The following is a 20590-nucleotide window of genomic DNA, read 5'->3' as shown; positions in this document are numbered from 1 at the left end:
TTCTTCAGAGCACTATAATCTGTGCATATCTGCTTTATCTTCTTCCCAGTTTGGACACTGGCTCTTTTTAGCTCTGAAAAGGAGCTGGAGGCTGGTGATTACCCTTCACTTCCAGAACAGGTGGGAGCAGAAATCACAGAAACAGAAGCCATTAACTCCAGTCCCATTCATACTTCAGGCAAAGCAGAGAGATGCTGCCTTATGAAAACATAAGAGTTTCACTTCAGAGTCCTTTTCTCTTATAGACAAGAGGCATTCTGTCAGCAAGAGATTCCCCAAGCATGTCAGCAGCTATGGCTCAAACCCAGGGATCTGCACAGCCCCACCATGCAGCCTCAGTTCCTCGCCACAGTAAAAAAATTACAGAAAAAGCCAGGTTCACATAGAAAGTCACTATTTCTTAAAACTGAAGATGTGAAATAAGCAAGACTGCAGAATTCTTTTTACCAAGGGAAAAAAGTCAAGGCAAGAAATACCAAGGGAGAACCTAGCACCTGAAGCTGCAGGCATCACTCAGACAGCTGTGTTGTAGCAGGGACACAAATGGATGGGAAAGGGCAGCCTGCAGCTCTCCACCACATCCAGAAGGACCAGTGCCCATCCCCCTCTGTTTGGGCAGTTTCAAGTGACATATCCGACCATGGCTCATAAATCTCAGCTAAGCAGGGCATTTCCTTAGGCTCTGTATCTTTGTTTAATCACTGTCTCCAGACCATGCTGACTTCCCAGGTCTTGCATGCAATAGCTCAGCAGTTCCAGCAAGTGACAGGAATGAATGATGACCCCATGAACCACCCCATGTACCACTCCAGGGCCCCATGATCCACCCCACAGCTCAGGCTGCTGCTGCCTTTGCTCACACACAAGCAGAGGCATCTGCACCCACCCAGTGCTCCTGGTCAGGGCTCACAGCAGTGCCCCACACCAGGGGCTGCCTGGACAAAGGTTCACTGTTCCATACATCCTCTTGTGTGGTTTACCATGCACCGTCTCCCATGATGACAAAGATTAAATGAGTCATCCTTTAGCAAGGGTTTAGCTGGCCAAACTCAACCTCACGGGGCTCTCTGATTGTAACTCAAGCTACTTAAATCTGTTCAAGATTCCCATCAGCCAAAGAGGTTAATTTAAAACTTATGTTGGGGTGTTATCGGACCTTTCAGAGCAGATTTGATAAAACCTGAAGTGCTCCAAGACCCAATGTGGTTAAAAATGAGTTTTCAGGAAGGTGCCTAAGTCTGTCAACCAAGCAGTCTGCTCTTCTGAGAGAGCAGGAATCTGACTCAAAATGCACCTCGCTTAGATCATGTCTGATACTAATCCATGGGAAAAAGTTGGTATTAGCACAAGCACAGTAGTGAAGAGTCTTAACTTGTCCAGTTCTGGGGACTGTTCTGAGTTTTCAGTGAGCGCCTGCTATTAAAATCCTTGTGCTGTAAATAGTCCAAAATCATCTATAATTTTAGCCTGTGACTCAAGCAGAATTTTTAAAAAAACCCAAACCACCACAGAAACATTTTAAAAGCAAAACAAAAGATGCTTCACTTTCATTTCTGAGTTACAAAGCAGCTGAGACTGTGCTGGGGGAGGGGACACTAATTCACCTACAGAAGTAATGAATGAGACAGTAGCTTATATTTCATGAGTTTTAAACATATTGGCCATGAAACTCCAGGGAATACAGTGTCCCATGCATCCTGGCATTTCCCATCATTAGAAGATTCCAGCCTAACCTTTAAAAATTAGAGGTTGGTGTTTGCATGGGATAATAGTTTAATCTTTTTAACAATGGAACTGCCTGGCTGGCAGCAGTGGGGAGGATTAGGTATTAAGATGCAGTTTTATGAATGGGGACAATCAGTCAGAGCTGTCAGGATGGTTTTGTTGGGATTATCAAAGTAATATCCAGAAGTGAAGGTGTTCACAGGAAACCAGATGCCAAATGCAGCAGGGCTTTGCCTTGCAGCAATTAGCAAACAGGTGAAGATTTGTTACAAAAGAAACTCACCGTGTGCAGACATAGACACAAAAATATTTGCAAACAGAAATAAAAATGTCAAAATAGACTGTCCTAATGTCACTTTCAGAAAGCATCTAGTACAGATCTCCCACTTGCCCCAATCCCACTGGCTACCCTAACCCATGCTGAATATTTACCCCAACATAAACCCATTAAAAGTGGTGCCCTGTGTGCTAATGACCACCACAGCAGGACGTGCTGAGCTGCTTCCACACACACAGGACTCCTGTTTGGGCAGTAAAGTGCACAGGCTGTTGTAGCACCTTTGCCTCCACACCTGCTCCTACCTTGAGTGAAATTGCTTGGGAGGGGCTGTGCAGTCTCAGCTAAGACACAGCCATACCAGGATGAGCTGGACTCAATATTAATTTCTGACTTGTGTCCCCTGGATCAGTTCCTGAAGCAAGCATCTCCATTCAGCTCAAAGACATCACACTTGTCTGGGTACAAGTTCATCTTTCAGAACCCTTGGGGGGCGAAAAACACATCACAGATGGTACAAAAAGGATATTCTCAGTTGACTCCTTTCCCAACACTGCAACCAAACTAGAAACACATGAGCAGGTGAAGTCAGAGCACACAGGCAGACACTGTCTGTCATCAGCACAACACAAATGGCCCCTACAATTAAGAGCACAGGCTCTGTCTGGTTCTGGCATCATTCATTTCTGATAGCTGCTGCCATGTGAGATGCTGTAGGTGAAACTAGACCTGGAAAACCATCATAATATATCACTTTTATCCCAATATCTGAAGTGAAAAGTATGCTTATGCTGGAATGTGACAATTTAAGTGTTGTTCCTGTCAATCTCCAAAAACATTTGCAGTGACATTGAGGTGCCCAAACTTCTTTACTCCTTTTGAAAATTTATGAGTAATAAAAACGGTGTTTGATGATGGGCAGAGGGGACGGGGGACGCTGAAATGAATTAGCATGTGAAGTCTTGGGGACTTCTCCATACCTCCTCACCCTGCAAGCACCTGTCCCTTGTAATATTTTGATATATGTGGTCTTGGTTCAGAAGAATAGAGGCAAGTGGAAACAGCAGGAAAAATGTGGTGTCTGAGCATGTGTGTGTCTAAACAGTGTGAAACACTGGGGTGGAGGCAGGGAAGAGAATAGGTTTAGATCCCTGGGGGAGTTCCCTGATGGGTGACCTGCAGAGCCTCTCCTGTGTGATGGTGGCAACCAATTCCCATGACGTGGGGGAATGACTTCTCCTTCCCTCCCCACTGCCTCAGAGAGCACACTGTGTTCAGAGCCTGTGCACTCCCATCCCCACACACCCTTTTTCCATGTAGGAAGCTTCAGGGCGGCCAAACAAAGGGATTTTTCAAATTTCATGTACTGTAAGTGCCACAGCTATAAACAAGATGAAAAGAGGACCCAGCCTCTCTCTCCTCTCCAAACCCACTCCTGCAGAGGCACTGCCTGTGCCAGGGCAGTGGCATGTCCTTTATCTCTGCAAACAGGGTCCTCAGCTGCCCATTCAGCCTGGTACATCCAGCACAGGATTTAGTTAATCATACACAGCAAGAACACAGCCCTCTTTGTCAGAGCCCTGCGGGTGTAAAAGACTCTTCAGGGAAGGGGTGGGCATCCCTTGAAATTATGACACTAACGAGGGTCAAACTCTGCTTGTTTCCCTTCCATTAGTCCCACTGAGCCTGTGCACCACGGTGGAAAACCTGCATCTGCCTCTGGGCACCGAGCAGGGCAGTGCCCACAGAGGGGACCCTCCCCACAGAGCCAGGGCTGGGCTCTGGACATGGACAGGCTGGAAGCAGTGGCTTGTGGCCAAGCACGCTGTGGCTCTGGCTCCCTTCCCCAGCAAGGGACACCTGTGCATGGCACCAGAAGATTGGGAGAGGGCTACTGGCTCAGCAGTCACTCCCAGCACGCTTGTGTTGGAGGGAAATGCCTGGCACCAGTGCTACGAGGCTGGCTGTCACTGAAGCCTCTGGTTGTCACTGGTGCCTTGGGTGTATAAAAATCTGCATCCACACATGCCTGGCAGCACCCCTCCAGCACAGAGGGGATGGAGCAATTTGGATTTTCCAAATTTTAGGATTGCTGTCTTGAACACTGCAGTGCTCTTTCATCCCTTGCCTTCCCGCTGCATATATGGCCTCCCTTCTTTTGGAACGGGGCTTAAATCCTTCATTAACAGAGTGGGGTTTGATGTAAACTCCACCAGCCTCTTCTCAACCAACTATATCATGACATCACAGCTCCTTAGCTCAATATCTTCTTGAAAACTTAATTATTTTGCCTGCTAAAGTGCAGCAACTCAAGCAACAGTTTCTAGAAGTGCCTCCTTTAGGACTGAAACTCAAAACAGCCCAAACCACTCCACAAACGCTCCCTACATTGCTGGTGTTCAATCACAAATCTTAGGGGGAAGCCCAACTCGTGGTGGCCTGAGGCAAAGCCACGGTGGACGTGGTGACACTAGAGTTGTGTACACTCCCAGAACGGTGTTTTCAAACTCAGAAATGAGAACTGAGCTTATGTTGACGTGGGCTGGTAACTGACCACAGGCTGCCCTGTGTGGGCTGACCCACTGTCATCCCAGGACCTACAGCAGCCAGAAGAAATGTGCGTGGGCAGAATTCCTGCATCCACAACTGGCCTCAAAAATCAGATAATACCATGGGAAAATACAGGGATGACCCCTGGGGAAGCAGTCCTGTATCCCCAACAGCCTTCTTGAGAGTGGCTCTAAGCTGTCACCACTGCACGTAATGCCCCTGGGTTTCTGTAGCTGCAGTAAATGCTGAATTATTTGAGAGCTGAATCCCAAACACACTGCCTGGATCTGAGCAATTAGAGAGAAAAAGAAGCATATTCTACCAGCCAACTGTTTAATTGTCGAGGGTATTAAGCACAGCGTGCAGCTAACAGCAAAGCTTGGGATTTTCAGGACAAGCCATTCTCCCTGCTCTGCTTGTTGGAAAGAATCAGAGGAATAACGGGATCATGACTCATTCCCGTCGGTACCACCCCTACTGTGGGGTGAGATGGAAATGCCACTGTTCTGGGTACATGCTCTTTGCTGTGCTCCCAAGGGAAAGAGTGGACTTTCAAGAATCGGGCAAGATTCCCATTATGGAGAGAATTCCCTTGGTAGGTTTGTACTACCCTCTTACCATAGTTGGCTTTCTGTCATCTCCCTGAGCCTGGGGATGTGCAGAGCAGAGGTTTTGGTGGTGTGGAAGAGGGCAGAGCTGAGCCCTGTAAGATCTGGGGGATCTCACACTCCCCTGGCACTGGAAGCTCTCCAGGGAGATAATGCTGTCACTGAGCGATGAGCCCACTAGCACTGCTGACACAGCACTTCTTTTGAAATGTAAACAGTTGTTCATGGTCCAAGAAAGCCTTTCACACTGCCCAGCCCAAACATTTTAAAAAAAACCTCTCCTCTCACTAAGTCTTGTTTAAGAATCTCAATTTAATTTCCATTAACTTAATGAGCTTTAGTGTTTGTTATCTTCATTTTGCTTTCTGGACCATCTTTGAAGTGTATCTCAAGTTTTCCCCTACAGACTTCATGACAAGACATGCAGTTTTTTCAAAAAATGCAAGAGGAAAAGGAAGCTAGAAGTAAAACATCTGATATTGCAAGACATGATAAAATGACGGGAGCTGGCAGAACTGGCAGGCTGCCCTCTCCTCCTCCAGCCCTGGCCTATGTCCCTTTGTGAATTGGCCTTTGTTTGCAACAGATTCACTCTAGCGGTTTCTCACACCAGAAATTAAGCCCTATTTTATCCCAACCTGGCCCAGAGGGCCTTTGGCTCCCAGCCAGAACATACAGAGCATTTATTTTTATTTGCTCTTCTTTTCTCAGTCTCTCTCCCTGCAGGGTACTGTTATTATTACTATTATTTTTTTTTTTTTTAAGTCTTGCATTTTACTGATTAAAGTGCTTACACTCATGTTGATACATTTGTCTTGTGGTGCCTTTGGGGTCATAAGGAAGCACAAATTATTCTGGATTGAAGGGGAGCTGGGAAAAACTGAGGAGAAAACCAGGATATTATCAGGCATTTCTTTGGTACTGGCACATGGGCACTGATATCAGCCTGGTGATGATTCAGAGCTGAGGGGGGAGATGGCATTTGGATAAAATGAGATGGGCTGTGATGTGACTGCAGAGGGCTGAGGGAACAGGCTGTTATCAGCAGGGCCGTGCCAGAGGACGGGCTGTGTGTGGTGGGACAGGGCTCCTGTCACAGCTGCTGCAGCAGAGCCGGGACATCGCAGCCCAGCGACTCGGCCAGGCTGTTCCTGAGCCCACCTCAGCACGCTGCCATTTCCCTCAGTGCCACAGCCTTCAAATTACAGCAAAACAGCACCCAGTGGGCTGGTCTCAGCACAAGCCTCACATTCCAGGAGGGAGACAGACGCCTGACACCAGCAGCAGTCCCTCCAGACCTCTGCCAGATACAATGCCTGCATCTGGACCCAGGTGCATCCAGTCTGGACCAGACCTCTTGTCCTACTTGGACATGTCCATGCTGCAGATCCTTGGTTTCTTGGCTTTGCTCCCAGGGAACTTCCAGGCTGCTGCTGCACATCACCACCTTCTCAAGGGCAGGCAGGAGCCCTGTGCTGTTGTGCTGCTGCCCTGAGAATTAAGGAAACATCAGGTGAGGAATCTCTAAATGGAGACTGGCTAAGCAAAGCTAAACCTGCCCTCTCAGCTGGGTGTAAATGTAAGTGGCTTCAAAAAGGGGTGAAAATCTGCACCTGAGAGACAGTGAATTCTGACAATGAACCCAGGTGTGGAGGTCTGAGAGCAGAGAGCTTTCTGGGCAGCTCACAGATGCTGCCACCTTCCTAATTCACTAGGTTTAGGGAAAGCAGTGCCAGTGGGGTCAGGAGTATCTCAGAAGTCACTGACTGTCCCCTGCATGCTCCATGCAAGCATCTGTGCCCCTCAGGGATGCCAGCACCTTGCTCTGCCTCTGGCCTATCTCTCTGGCTCTGGTTGGTCTCAGAGACCACAGGACATAGGGTGAAATCTCTAATGGGGGAGAATGACCAGAATCAAATGGGGAAATATTAGAGGATTGTAGGACGAAAAAAGTTTTCTTGACATCTTACAGATATTCCTTGCCATCCTTCTCTTATCTGCTCAGTTCCTTCCTCATATCTAGTTTCCTTTCCCACCTTGACATTCTCCTTCCTGATCCTAGAGATCTGACTCTGTGCAGGCTGTTTCCAACAGATAACTGGCTCCCCCCTAACCCTAACTGAGCCCTTTCCCTTCCTTCTTTCCCACCTGTGAGAGGAAACCTTGTGCAATTACCTGATTTTTCCCCCTTAAGGGCTGTCTGCATTCATCTGATAAGACCTGGACCCTGCAAACATTTGCTGAAAATCATGGAAAAAATAACTGCATCTATAATGACCTCAAGCAGGTTGGAGAGCAGTGTCTCTATCCAAATCTGGAGTTGACTGTCTTCTTAAATCAATTTAAACTGAAATAAGATCCATTCCTCCCTCGTTCCCTATGCAAAAGTCAGCTGTGATCACAGGACACTCAGTCTTGCTCAGGCTGGAGACCAGAATGTGCCTCTGACACGAGTACCGGGCAATTTATCACAGGAGATTACACTCGAGGGTGCTCATGTGACTGGGATTTAACAGTCAATTAAATAACACCAACACTTCTAACAAAGGAGCTGGGATTAAGGAAGGACTCCAAAATTACTCCTTTTCCTTCCCGACTCCGATGCCAACCTTGGGAATCTCCCCGTTATTAACCCAGATGTTCAATTAAAGCCGACCGGAACAAATAAAATTGTTCTGAAATGTCACTACAATGGGAGTCAGATGGTCAGGTCTGCCCCTGGGCAGTTTGTAGGAAGCTGTCCCATGTCTTGGACTTTATTAAAAGGATTCCAGCCATGTGTTTAGTGCAAGTGATTATGCTGCTGCTGCTCAGGTCATTTCTAAGGAGCAGACAGGGAAGTGCTGCTTCTTTTCAGGATTAACCAGTGCCAGACAGGGCAGATGAACACGGTGCTGCTGGTTCAAAGGGACACATCCAGCTGCCCACGCATTTACAAGGAACACGTGGCAGTGGAGTGCTTGCACAGTGATCTCAATGTCTGGGCCCCACAGAGCGTATAAATACACAAAACCTCTCCCTTCCCCGTGGCTTCCAGCAGGCAGCAGTGCCTCCCTCCAGATCTCTTATGGCTTTCCTTGAAATTCCCCCCAAGTCATGAGCACTGAGCGCCTCAGTCTTGCCCGATGTCCTCTCCCACTGCTCCTGAATGTGCCCATGGCTCCTGCAGTTATCCTGCTTCGTCCCTCCTTGCAAGCAGACCCACTCTAGATGCTCAGATATCCCCTGCTCTGGTGGCATCAGCTCCAGTTCCATGGTTCTCTGCTCTTTAGCTAACTACCAAGCCACTCTGTCTCTCCTCACACCTCGCCTCGTGTGTTCTGTTAGGGTCCATCTGCCCTCCCTGCCTGGCCAGGAGAGGGTTGCACGCAGCTGTGGGGCATCTCCTGCACCTTGTGCAGCACGTTCCAAAACACTGCAGGAAGACACACTCAGAATCATGGGCTCAGCATTCACATGAGAAGCTCCTTTCAGGACAGTCAGAAGAGCTTGCCGCTGTATTCACTTTAACTGGCCACCAAACATTTGCATCTGCTCTTATCTTTCAGTGACTTTTTACAACAGTAAAGGAAAAAAAAAATTGTGATGCTATTTTCTCATTTTATCAATTTTTCCCCCTAAATGCTGCTCCCCAGAGCTGCTCTTTGGGAATCCCGCTTTGCACTGTGTCACCCCTGGAGCCAGAGCTGTTGCAGCACTGGGTCTCAGCACGCAGCTACACTTCTGCTTGGGCACAACAGCTTATTTGGAAGTTACCTGATAGATAGAAGGACACAGCTTTTGTGACCCAAGTTTCCTCACCACACGAGTCAGGAAGGGACTATCACACCCTTCTGAAGGTAGCCAAGATGCCAAACTTTTTCCCATAGCAGAAGAAACATCCTTCCCCATTCCATACTCTCTCTCTCTCTCTCATGAGGTAGGTCCAGAGTTTTGCTATATAGGTCCCTCTAAAGCATCAGAGTTGTTCCCAGTATCCTGTTCTGGACAGTTCATCCCAGCAGTGTATGACATGGTGTTTTCCTAAAGGAATATTTTACGAGGCCTCTTCATCATTCGGTCCTTGTTCTGCGAGGTCATTCAAAAGTCACAACACTGGAGACAAAATCCCCTTATGCTCTTTTTGGTGTATTGGAAACTACCAAAGTGTTTGCTGGAAGAGACAAAATGTGGCTGAAATAAATTCACAGATTTTTCCCCTAATAGAGTTGCTAGAATAATAGCAAGGTCATGACTCCCTCTTGCTCCTCATAATTCCTGCAGCACATCCCTAAAAGGGGTGGCTGACCACAATACAAATATTTTTTTTTTCATGTAGCGGGAAGCAGTTGTTGAGAAATCACTTGGAGCACATGAGTGTCAGCCTGACATTTTACTTGGGACCAACTCTTTGACAGGGTGCTCATTTTCTCATATCTACATCATTCTTTCACACCAAATCCATACCTTTCCATGAAAAAGCTGTGGGATTTTTTTCCAAAGAGTAAATGTATACTTTCTGCCTTGTTTTTATTAGGACGGTCTTGTGTCCTTCTCCTCAAATAATCTTCATCTGCAGTGACAGTGATGACACCAGAGGGGTGACAGTGACCAGAGAAGGTGGTGTTATCCGTGTGTTTGTGCTTCACAAAGGGCAGGGCTATCAGGTGTCCATTTACAATTCCCAGGAGAGACACTGATGCTGTGTCTTAATGAAGACTTCATATTCCACCAGACACTTGAAAATCAGACCCAAGAGCCAACATTTAAACAAGTTCCCTACTTCTGGCATGTTGTTTTTGCCAATATTTGCTGCTTTAATCACAAGTGACAGCCAAACAGTAATTTGGGCTGTTTATTGCAACAGTAACATGTTCTGCTCCTTCTAAGGCCACACAGATATTCAGAATTAGCACTCCCACAAGCATTTTCCAGGAAGCAGTGACTTTTGGGAACCTGGAGGATAGAATGGAAATCGCTGATGGGAACAAGAAGCTGTAGATCCCTGGAGGGGACACACAAAGCAGCACGGGATGCTGCTGATACTGTTTAAATTGGGTGGATTTATGAGCTTTTCTGATAAGAACTGTTATCTGGGGCTGGAATCAGGCACCGCCCCCTTTGCTGGAATTTCTCTTGGTTTGTTCTGTTCCTAACTCTGAGCACTTCTGGAGAGTGTCCTGGTTGTCTTTTGCAAATTCATGAAGATGGGGATCTAAGGCTAATGGCATCCTGTGAATTTGCATTAAAGGCTGCACTGACCTTAGAGATGCAGGAAGTCTTTAGGCTGGGCCAGAGCAGTAGGAGCAGACATGGCAGCTCCCGCTTTGTGCCTTGCACTGGGTTGGCAGTGACCAGTCCTCTGTGGGATTTGCACTCCTGGGTGCCAGCTACGGACACCAGAAAGGGGTGACTGAGAGCAGGCTCCCCATGAGCACTGCTTTTTGCATTTCTGAGTCTCCAAAGACCAGAGGCGTTATCTTGAGCTGCAGAGCACTGTAAATCAGAGTAAATTCTTTCCAGCAGCCAGCTTTGATATGGCCCTCCCTCTCATTACCCATTCCCTAAAGGAAGAAAGAACACTCAAAGGGTTCCTACCCGTATAAATGTTCCTGGATTCAAAAAGACAAAAAAGACACTGTTTTATTTGCATGACCAGAAAATTTGTGGTGTAAAATTCCCCTGCTGGATAGAGGATAAAACCAGGGTTAAAATAGTAAATTAGCACACCTGCCTATGGCTCAACTCTACTGAGTTCACTGCAGATCTTATTTAAAGTTTATATCCCTTATATAAGTTATTTAGAAAACTATGCCACCTCACACTGCATTTTCTGAGCACTCCTTACATTGATTTAAAGCTTCCTACTGTTTTAATAATATTTGAGAGAGGGGTAAATTCTAGCATAGGATGTAGCAGTTCACAGGTCTTGCTCAAAAACTGTGTCACTGCTGGAAGCAGAAATGCGTCTCCCAAGCCTTGGTCCCAGTGCTGTACAGTGCTGTAGTTTTATGGAATGCCTGGGATGCACACTTCATGGGAAGCACACCAGGAACAGTTCCCTGCTCTGAAGAAACAAACAGAACTTTTTTCTCTTTCTTTTTAAAGGCACTGAAAGCAGTGAAGGCTGAGTGGCAGAGCAGGCATGAGCCACAAGGTGTCTGATGCAATGACATAATTTGAGATTTTTACGTAACCACATGGAAAGCTGTGATATGAGACTTTCCTGGATATCTAAAGTTTTCAGGGAATTATGACTTGCAGTGAGTCAGCACTGTTTCAACTCAGGCAAGGATTAACCTTCCTGTCAGGACAGTCTCAAACAAGCTTGAAAAACCACGGAGATAGGTGACAAATAATACATTTTGGGAAACAAAAGATCAGCACCTGGGGCCTTAAGACCAAAGCAGAGCTGTTATCAACCATTCAGCCAAGATCAGAAGAGAGCACTGGCTGCAGTGTCACTGGCAGGCAGGTACACTGCCTCCTGTTCCCTAGGTAAGTCCAGCATTTGGGAGAAGGTCAGAAAAATCTTGTAAAATTGCCTCCCTTTAACCTGAAAGGGGTTTATCCCTACTGTGGTCACACTTGTATCACTCGCCCAGAAGCCTGCTGAGATGTTAATTCTCTCTGTAATCAAAAGACCCCAAGTTTGGCTCTGTTATCTTTGGCAGGAGGATGCAGGCTCTCCAAAGGCAGTGCTGTGTCAGGATGTGCTGGGTTCCCAGATGTATGAGCTCTGTGCACAACGATCAAGCTCCCTCTCAGGTAATATACATCTCAGCCTGAAAGCTGCTTCCTCAACCTCCCTTTGTAGTCCATGTTTTAATCAACACCATCTGGGATTAGCTTCCTTTTATTTACTTTTTTTTGGGTACAGGCGGTTTTAGATCCTCAGATTTTGGTCAGCCTGCCTGGAAACTCTTCCAAGTTTGAGATTACCAGCTCATGGGCTGCAGACTGGGATAAGGGTTCCAGGCACTTGAGAGCAGACACAAGACAGGAGCAAAAGTGACCCATCAGCAGACACTGAACTCAGCTGCAGCATCAACTTTTAAAGGTTCTTTTCTCAGCACAGCTGGCTTGGGGGCTGTGCTGTCACACATCCACGCTTGGCTGAGTGATCCAGCACAAATGACCCCATTTTCCCAGGAATGCAGAGAGAGTTTGCTGTGAGCATGGCTCCATTGGCCAGAACAGAAATCAAGCGTGTAAATCCCTTTCTTTTAGCCTCAAACTGGTCAAAGGGAGAATTAAATCCCCAGCCTTTCTAGCCCTTGTAGAGGAAAGAACTGAATGAAGCAGGGACAAGCAGCAAGTAATGATCTCTGCCACCTCCCCTGTGCACTACCCAATTTATTTTGAAGTGCTATTTTTGTTCAGCCTCAGACATTTGTAACGTTTTGCCTGAAGCAAATGTAAAATATCACATTTCCCAGCTCGATGAGCAACCCGCACAGAGGTGTGCTAAACACTTTATGAAAACGCTGCTCTGTGAGATAAAACACGATATTTTAGCATTTTTGCTCAACCTGACTTACAGGCTCTGCAACTCACGAGAGGGTGACAGCCTGAATGACTTCCCATCAGGGCACCAGTGCATTGTATTTTGGTATTGATGGATGGATCAAGGTGCTTGTTTGGGCTCTGGTGACCTGTGAAAACAGAGAAAAGATTATTGTGTTTAGAGCCAGATAAGCAACACCTTGATTTAGACGGATGTGTGGTGTCTCAGCACACAGCTTACACTGGCTCACCAAAATGCAAGTGTGACTCTCACTTCCATCCCTGCAGGACCCCCCGGTCAATGCCCCACAAGCCTTGGCTCCTTGCACAAGGATTGTCCTTCATCTTCTTGGAAGAGCACCTGAATTAACAGATAGTGTATGTACAGCTCTGGGGCTCCCACAATCTGCAGCCTAATCCTGGTGCTATCAGTCCAGTTCTGTTTTAATAAGCAATACATGGATTTTCCTGTTTTGCTCGTGATGGTGACTGGTAAGTGCCCTCCCTGCTGTCACTCGTGTGCTTTTCCATCCTATTTTCTGCCCTGTTGTGGAGGGGGAGTGGGGAGCAGCTGGGTGGGCACTGGCAGCTGGCCATGGTCAGCCCAGGACTGCGAACAGCAGCCAAAGGGGCCCCAATCCTCAGCAGAACAGGCACATACCTGCTCTTCTCCATGGTCCCAGTCCTGTAGAAATAAGCCATGGAACAGGATTTGTTAAAAAGCTTGTTCAGTTTGCTCATTTGTTAACACACTCAAGCGTGTACATTGCAAAATACACTTGGTTCAGCCTGGTCACAGTAGTTTTACTCACCATCAGATATCTGTAAATAGATGTTAAAATAATACCTTTTCCAAAATAATTCATTAAAAAAATAAATCCCACATTGACCTTATCAATTGTTCTTAATTCCTAAAATCTCAGTACCTGCACTTCCTGTTGAGGATATAGCCAAGCAGAACTCCTGTCTGATGTTAAACAAATGTGTTTCCCAGCAGGAAAAAAAAAAGGCCTAATTAGTTTTCTTTGTTTTTTTCCATGGCTGATTAGTCCAACATACATACAGGGAATCTGCCTCCCTAGGGATGCCTCAACACAAACAGCCAAAAATGAATTAACTAAAATCAAAACCCCCCTTAACCTGCTCAAAGTAATATTTGCAGCAGAGGTGTATTTATCTCTGTGTATCACTCAGAGTGACAGCAATTGAACGAAACAGGAGGTGGGAATAGACAGCTCTCCATAACATCCAAATAGAAAACAAAACTGTTGCCAAATCTAGTGGAACTAGGTGATCTCAGTCTTCTAGGTAGGCTTTCAGCAGCCTCCAGCATCAGCACGTGCTTTGGGAAAATAAATGATATCCCGCAGGTTCCCTTCTGCAGGGAGCACCGGTGAGACAGCAGCGCTCCAAACACTCCTCTGGAGCCTGATGGGCACACATGGAGGCAAAGGACACTCCTGGCCCTTTGTTCCTCCTCCCCCGAGTCTCAGCCTCCTCTGTGCAGTGAACCGAGCAGTGCCAGGGGAGCACTTCTGCTGCCTCTTGTCCCTTGCCAGCCCTGGCAGGGCTGTGCCTGTCTGGCACCTCGAGCAGGGGCGATGGTATCAAAGCTGTTATCTCTGTGCCCACGGCGACGGGAGCAGCGTGACCTCCTAACCCCGGGGCTCTGATCACAGCTGAGACCCACGGAAGCAGCTTTTCAGCACCGTGTAGTTCATTAGAAGAATGTCAAGGCTTAAAAAGAAAAATCAGTACCATGAGACATCTACAAGCTCCTACCAAACCCTCAGGTGTTTTCAGGAGTTTCAGGCTCTTGTCTGAGCAGCAGAATTTTGGCCAAAGATACTAAAATAGCCCCAGTTAAATCAGATGTCTTCAAGATGCCACTGCCAAGTCCTCGTAAGTAACAGCAAAGAATTTCACGACTTGGTGCAACGTAACCATGTAAGGGCAACTCTGTCCATCTTGTACAGTACGAGTACAGTTCATTCCCTTTCATGGCCCTCGAACATCTGAACTATTCCTGTTCCAGGAAAACAAAGAACATTTTACATCACAATACGAGAAAATGCAACTGAAAGTGGATTTTTAAAGGGACACATGTCCTCCCTTGATAGGATTCTGCAGAAGTTTTGGTAGGACTCATGTGAACTCCAGGAAGCCTTTAGTACAGCACTAATCCATTCCCAACTGAACTGTTTTAGGCACCGTAACATTTATTTTGACAAGAAATTAATGAGAGAATAATTTGTTTCATTTTTTTTTTAAATTCCAAAAACCAAATGGCAACAATCAGTGTTACAAAGCACAGAACATTTTAAATTACAACATAATCCTTAAATACTCAAACCAGAAGTGTAAATTTCGGTCAGCTGAATGCTAATGGGGTTGTACTGCTTAAAAAGACATCTGAGAGACCTCAAGTTCATCTTGAACTTTTAAGCTGTCAGTTCACTGTGCCTTATGGAGGAATTCCACTGAAATCCACATGGATGAACAGAGTCTCAGGGGATTAGGAACAAGTCAACATTTAAACTCTTTGGTAAACCAGGCATTTATCAGCAGTAAACAGTTAAGGGTTTTATTTAAAGTTCTACCCTAATGCCAGGGCAGAAGCAACTAATTTAAGGTATGTCAGAAAAAAATATCAAGTCCAATTAAAACTTATCTCCTCTTACTGTGTACAAAGGAAAGTAATAGGATTGGACATAAGCCAAGCTGAAATCTCTCCAGTTTGAAGACTCTATTTTTCTTTCCAGAAAATGTTTTCACAGATTTATCTGCTGGAAAAATGAATTATTTCTAGGAGAATCACAACATTGTTATCCCCCCTCCCCTTTTTTTAATGCATCTTTTATCATTAACTTAGATGTCAGAAGAAAATAGCTCAAAAATAAAGTATGGATTAACTTCTCCCCTGATTTTAGTATTTGAAAGGTTTCTCTCATGTGCTTTGTATATTAAGTTCAACATGAATTCAACATGAAGCATTTTTTTGGCCTTTTTAGCCAAGTTCCTCTCTACTTGCAACATCCAGGAGTTTATCTTATGAAAGTTCTATCAGCTCAGAGTAGTAGTAGTAAATTCAGGTGTTATCAGTGGGAAGGGAGACTGTGCAGCCAAAGATGTTTCAGGTTATGGCTCTGCTAAAAAGGGCTCACAGCTTGTTGAGTTCTGGCTTGCTCTGCTGGAACTGCTCCTGGAATAAAGGTTTTAGTTACGACTTCATTGTATCTATACAGTAGCTTACACTCTAAATCCCAATTTATGATTTGCAAACAAACTTACTAAAATTACAAAAAGAGCCCTGTACCACACAGTCACTACACATTACCATGGCCTGGTTTGCTCTGCTAATATTCAGTAGGTACCCCTGGTGCCAAAACAGGATCTTCCAAACAAACATGCTGCACTTTGACATGTCTGAGAAGTAAGAAAATACAGATAAGGGGAAAGATACTACACTTGGGCAGTTCAGCCATTCTCCTTAGTCCAGAGGCAGCAGCATGCCTGTTCCAGGCTGTTCCTAGAGAGGCCTGAAAAAAGGCCTGTGAGGTTTCCCACACCCCCTGCACCCACAGTAATATGCAAACAAGTGAGAAATAAAGCACACAGTAACCCCCTCTCACTGGTGACAGCTTGCAGCATAAACAGGAAAGCATCACTAAACAGCCTCTGTCACTTGGAAGAATTCTGGGAGGGCCTGTGCAGAGATTTGAGGACGGACAACTGCAAATGTTAACCCAGAGATGATCACAAGCAGGGAACACAGTGTAATCTGGATATAACCTCTGAGTAAATGCTTGAGAACGTGCAGATCAGGATACACCATCAGGACAGTCCCTGTGTAGCTGTGGGTATTATGAAACTGGTAAAATGCAGCTGACAGGGGAAATTTTCCATACAAGTTGTACCCTATTACCTTATTTTAAACCCAAACCCATATATGACATATATTTAAATGATAATCACAAACTGACAAACCTGCTGTGTAAACAAAACCTACCAAGACAAAAGCAGCATCTGGAAGAAAGGACAGACCCTTTCTTGTATCCTAACAAGAAGAATCCCCTTGGCTTTTCCAGTGAAAAAGCAGCAAGCTCACTTAGATTGCAACACTGCAAATGTTCCATTACAGATGCAAAACTTACTAAATCTGGAAAAGACCAATGACAGTGAATCCAAGAGGTAAGTGGAGATCCTTGAATTTCAACTCTGGCATTCCTTTACAAGCTGATTTGTTTTAAGAATTCACAATCAGAATCTGTATATTTTTAAGACACATTTCTAAGTCCTTTAAGACTAACTATAATAAACCCACTCGTGTTTGTGACTTTAACAAAAGACACAGCACAATATAGTTTTGAACTGTTTATTTCACATGTTCCATACCGGAGTTTCTTCAGTTAAAAGTTCCTAGAAGAAAATGAAATAAACATGGTTACAAATCAGTTTGCTTCAACACCTCAAGTAAATATCTTTGACCAACTGTGTAATCATCCTTTAAATACAATGCACAGATTGTCATCCTAAAAGCTGGATTTGGGAATGGAAGTTCCCCCTGCAAGAGTTAGAGGATAAGATAAACATACGCACTTGGAAACAATTCCATCGTTTTTTGCCAGACGCAAAATGGAGTCATCTGATTCACCCTGTAAAAAGAGAAAAGAAAATATTCTCAAGTGTCCAAATAATTGCTGACACATGTGGAAGAGAGGCAGCTGCAGCAGTTAGGGTAGATTAGTGTTTTCAAAATAAACTGTTAATTCTTTGTCATCCTTAAGGGTAAGAAATAGCTTTAACTTGATAAAAACAAGCATTTGCACTAACAACATATATTTATGGATAAGTGGACTTGTGATGAACTCCTCACACCTTTAAGTCATAGTACTATCACTTCAGTAATTATAAACAGCAGATAAAAGCCAGGATTAGTACCTTGGTACATTCTTAAAAGAAACAAAATCACTTGCATCCTTCATGGATTTGAAAACATATAAACATCCCCAGAAGAAATCAATTACTCCAAGTTAATCCAACATCCTGGCACAGGGTGCCCAGAGAAGCTGTGGCTGCCCCTGGATCCCTGGAATTGTCCAAGGCCAGGCTGGATGGGGCTGGGAGCAAGCTGGGACAGTGGAAGGTGTCCCTGCCCATGGCAGGGGGTGGAATGAGATGAGCTTTCTGTGATTCTATGAATTTGTTCCCATCTTCACTCTGTCTTTATTGTCCCCCAAAAACTTCTTGCTCTAGAATGAGCTGCAGGCACACTTTGTTTTCAGGGCCAAATACACATCTAATTAATTACAAATGAAGAGAAAAAGCAGCACAGCAATTCTGCAGGAATCCTCAGGAAGGCACTCACCATTCTCCGGATTGGGCCGCAGATGGCGTAAGTCTTGAACTGGCCGTTCACTCTGCCTGTCACCTTGTCAACCTGCAATCACAGCAAAGCTGCTGCACACACAGATTCTACACAGTTTTATGCTCTCACATCACACTTGCCAAGCACCCAAAGTTTAAAATTGCAGAAAAATACTTGCAGTATTGGACAGATAAACTACAAAATCTCAAGGCAAATACTGAAGTTAGAAAGTCAACTACAATGATCTTTGCACAGCAAATTTATAGGTACACAGTGCAGCCACAAAATTTCATGGATCACACAGATTGACAAGAAGTGGTAGCTAAAGGAAAAAAATACTTGAGCTCTGAACAAATGGAAAAGATCAATGTAAAGTTTATTTGTGGATTTCCCTGCCTTTACTATTTTTTTTTTTTGTTTTTTTTAACTAAGGTCCTATCATGGAAAATTGAACTGGAGAGGGAAGGGGACATGGGTAGGAAAATGTCCAAGCTGAGAGACATAAATTGTCTCACTTTCTCAAGCTGCTGAGAAATTTTACAGGGAAAGGACTAAACAATACAAATCATGAAATTCAACAGCGCAGTGAAGCCTGTAATACCAGGTGGGTTCATTTCCATGTTCTGCTAATCTCTGATCCCTTGAAAACAAGAAAGAGGGATCACTGAAAGAATGAAGTATGGGGAACAAGAAACGTATTTGCCTTAACAATGACAGGAAATCATAAACAGTATTTTTTTAAATGATTTTTTTTTTTAGTCAGATAACTCAAGAGAATCAGTTTTTTAAAATATTTGGGAATGTGGTCTCCCATTCAAGAATGAAATCAAGGTCTATAGTTCATCAGCTACAGGAACAATGTGTCCACAAAATTCCTGAAAGCTGAATACTAATAAACAATTGGGAAACAAAACCCCAAACCATGCTAAAAGGAGTTTAAATTAACTGGAACCCACATGCATTAACTGGGATCCTGCAGGAGTCAAGATCTACTGTGGCTTTCTTTACTGAATTACTGTAGATGCATCACAAGGTGTTTAATTTTGTAACTTTTATCAGAAGTTTCAAGGTTTAGCTCTCTCATCATATATTCTGTTAATAAACTTACCTCAGAAATGTTTATCTGAATGGAAGCATGATCCTTAGCACCAATGATTCGGTTGCTAGCAGAGCTAAGGAATAAAACAGGATAGATTTAAACAAAAGGAAACAGGCAGAGACAATTACAAAAGCAGCTGTTAGAGCAGAGTCCACAGGCCAATTAAAACTACACAAGAAATTCAGACAGTAACAGTTTAAGCTTTCAGTATTTAGAAGATTAAAATACAGTTTTAAGTACATTTAAAGGAAATTTTCACTTGGTAGCATCACACTAATTAGCCAATTATCCCTTTGCTTTGGTTTCTATGTGCCCAGTTCACCCTTATACAGTGCACAGGGCAGTACAGGCCTTCAAAACACAAAGAATGTTATTTTATTTTCTAAAATGCAAGAAATACAGTCATCAATGTAATTAATAAGATTAATTTCTATGCCTTTTTTGCTGTGAGCCACTACAGCTGTCAAAGACAGTCAGGCTGCAAATGCTCAGGAATCACAGGCTGTAAAACAGATTTGATTTAATCTATAATAAGCCATACTAATAAGCCATACAAATGGCTTATTTTTAGTGACTCTTTTAACACAGACATACACATTACAGAAGGCTTCTAATTCCATTTACTACTATACCAAAATCACACTTACAATGTGCCATCAAAACAACCTGTGATAACCGAACAGGTTCACTTCAACAACTTGCAGCACTGACCATACAAACACTTGTATGCTACAAATACACATTTATGTTTGATATGAACCATTTTAGGAAGAAATTCTTCCCTGTGAGGGTGGTGAGGCCCTGGCACAGGGTGCCCAGAGAAGCTGTGGCTGCCCCTGGATCCCTGGAAGTGTTCAAGGCCAGGTTGGATGGGGCTTGGAGCAACCTGGGCTAGTGGGAGGTGTCCCTGCCCATGGCAGAGGTGGAATGAGATGAGCTTTAAGGTCCTTTCCAACCCAAACCAGTGTGTGAGTCCATGTGCTGTCAGTGCCAGCGTAAGGCTGACAGTTTTGGAACAGAAGGTGCAAAGTGTCTCTTCAACTTTAGTCTTTGCTCCGCATATTTTACATAAGGCATTTAAAAATACAGAAACTGATAGAAAAGAGATTCTTTTTCTCCCCCACAGATATTCGTTGCTACAAAAAGCCCCTTTGCAGAGGCTGAACCAGCCTTGGGGGCGACTCCAGGCCCGGCCCCTCGGGTCCCTGCTCACCATTTCCGAGGGACATAAAGGTCCACGAACTCCCCGGCGTCGTTCTGCATCTCGTCCTGGTCCCTGCTGAGGCACTAAGCAGAAACACCTGGAAGAATCATGAAATATCGCCAGTTGGAAGGCACCCACAAGGATCATCGAGTCCAACTCCTGGCCCTGCACAGAAACCCCAACAACCCCACCCTGGGCATCCCTGGCAGCGCTGTCCAAACGCTCCTGGAGCTCTGGCAGCCTCGGGGCTGTGCCCATTCCTGGGGAGCCTGGG

The 20590-nt window shown here is 44.9% G+C and overlaps 1 protein-coding gene and 1 long non-coding RNA gene across 2 annotated transcripts; one reads left to right on the top strand and one right to left on the bottom strand.

Moving 5' to 3' along the window:
• Positions 1-11439: 11439 nt before the first annotated feature.
• Positions 11440-20326, top strand: LOC125334943. Its single transcript, XR_007207285.1, has 4 exons — positions 11440-11637; positions 11814-11907; positions 12934-13137; positions 20239-20326. It is a non-coding gene; the product is annotated as an uncharacterized LOC125334943 (long non-coding RNA).
• On the bottom strand, positions 17007-20413 carry RPS21 (ribosomal protein S21). The gene is made up of 5 exons (XM_048322179.1): positions 20326-20413; positions 19122-19185; positions 18014-18085; positions 17245-17300; positions 17007-17064 (listed from the first exon to the last, which is right to left on the bottom strand). Exons 1-5 carry the CDS (start codon positions 20373-20375, stop codon positions 17055-17057), a joined length of 252 nt encoding a protein of 83 aa, XP_048178136.1. The 5' UTR covers positions 20376-20413; the 3' UTR covers positions 17007-17054.
• Positions 20414-20590: the final 177 nt, after the last annotated feature.

Source organism: Corvus hawaiiensis, chromosome 17 (genome assembly GCF_020740725.1).
Source record: "Corvus hawaiiensis isolate bCorHaw1 chromosome 17, bCorHaw1.pri.cur, whole genome shotgun sequence".
In the NCBI taxonomy this organism is placed as follows: Eukaryota; Metazoa; Chordata; class Aves; order Passeriformes; family Corvidae; genus Corvus; species Corvus hawaiiensis.
Note: the sequence above shows the minus strand (reverse complement) of the source record. Positions and strands in the feature narration are given on the sequence as shown.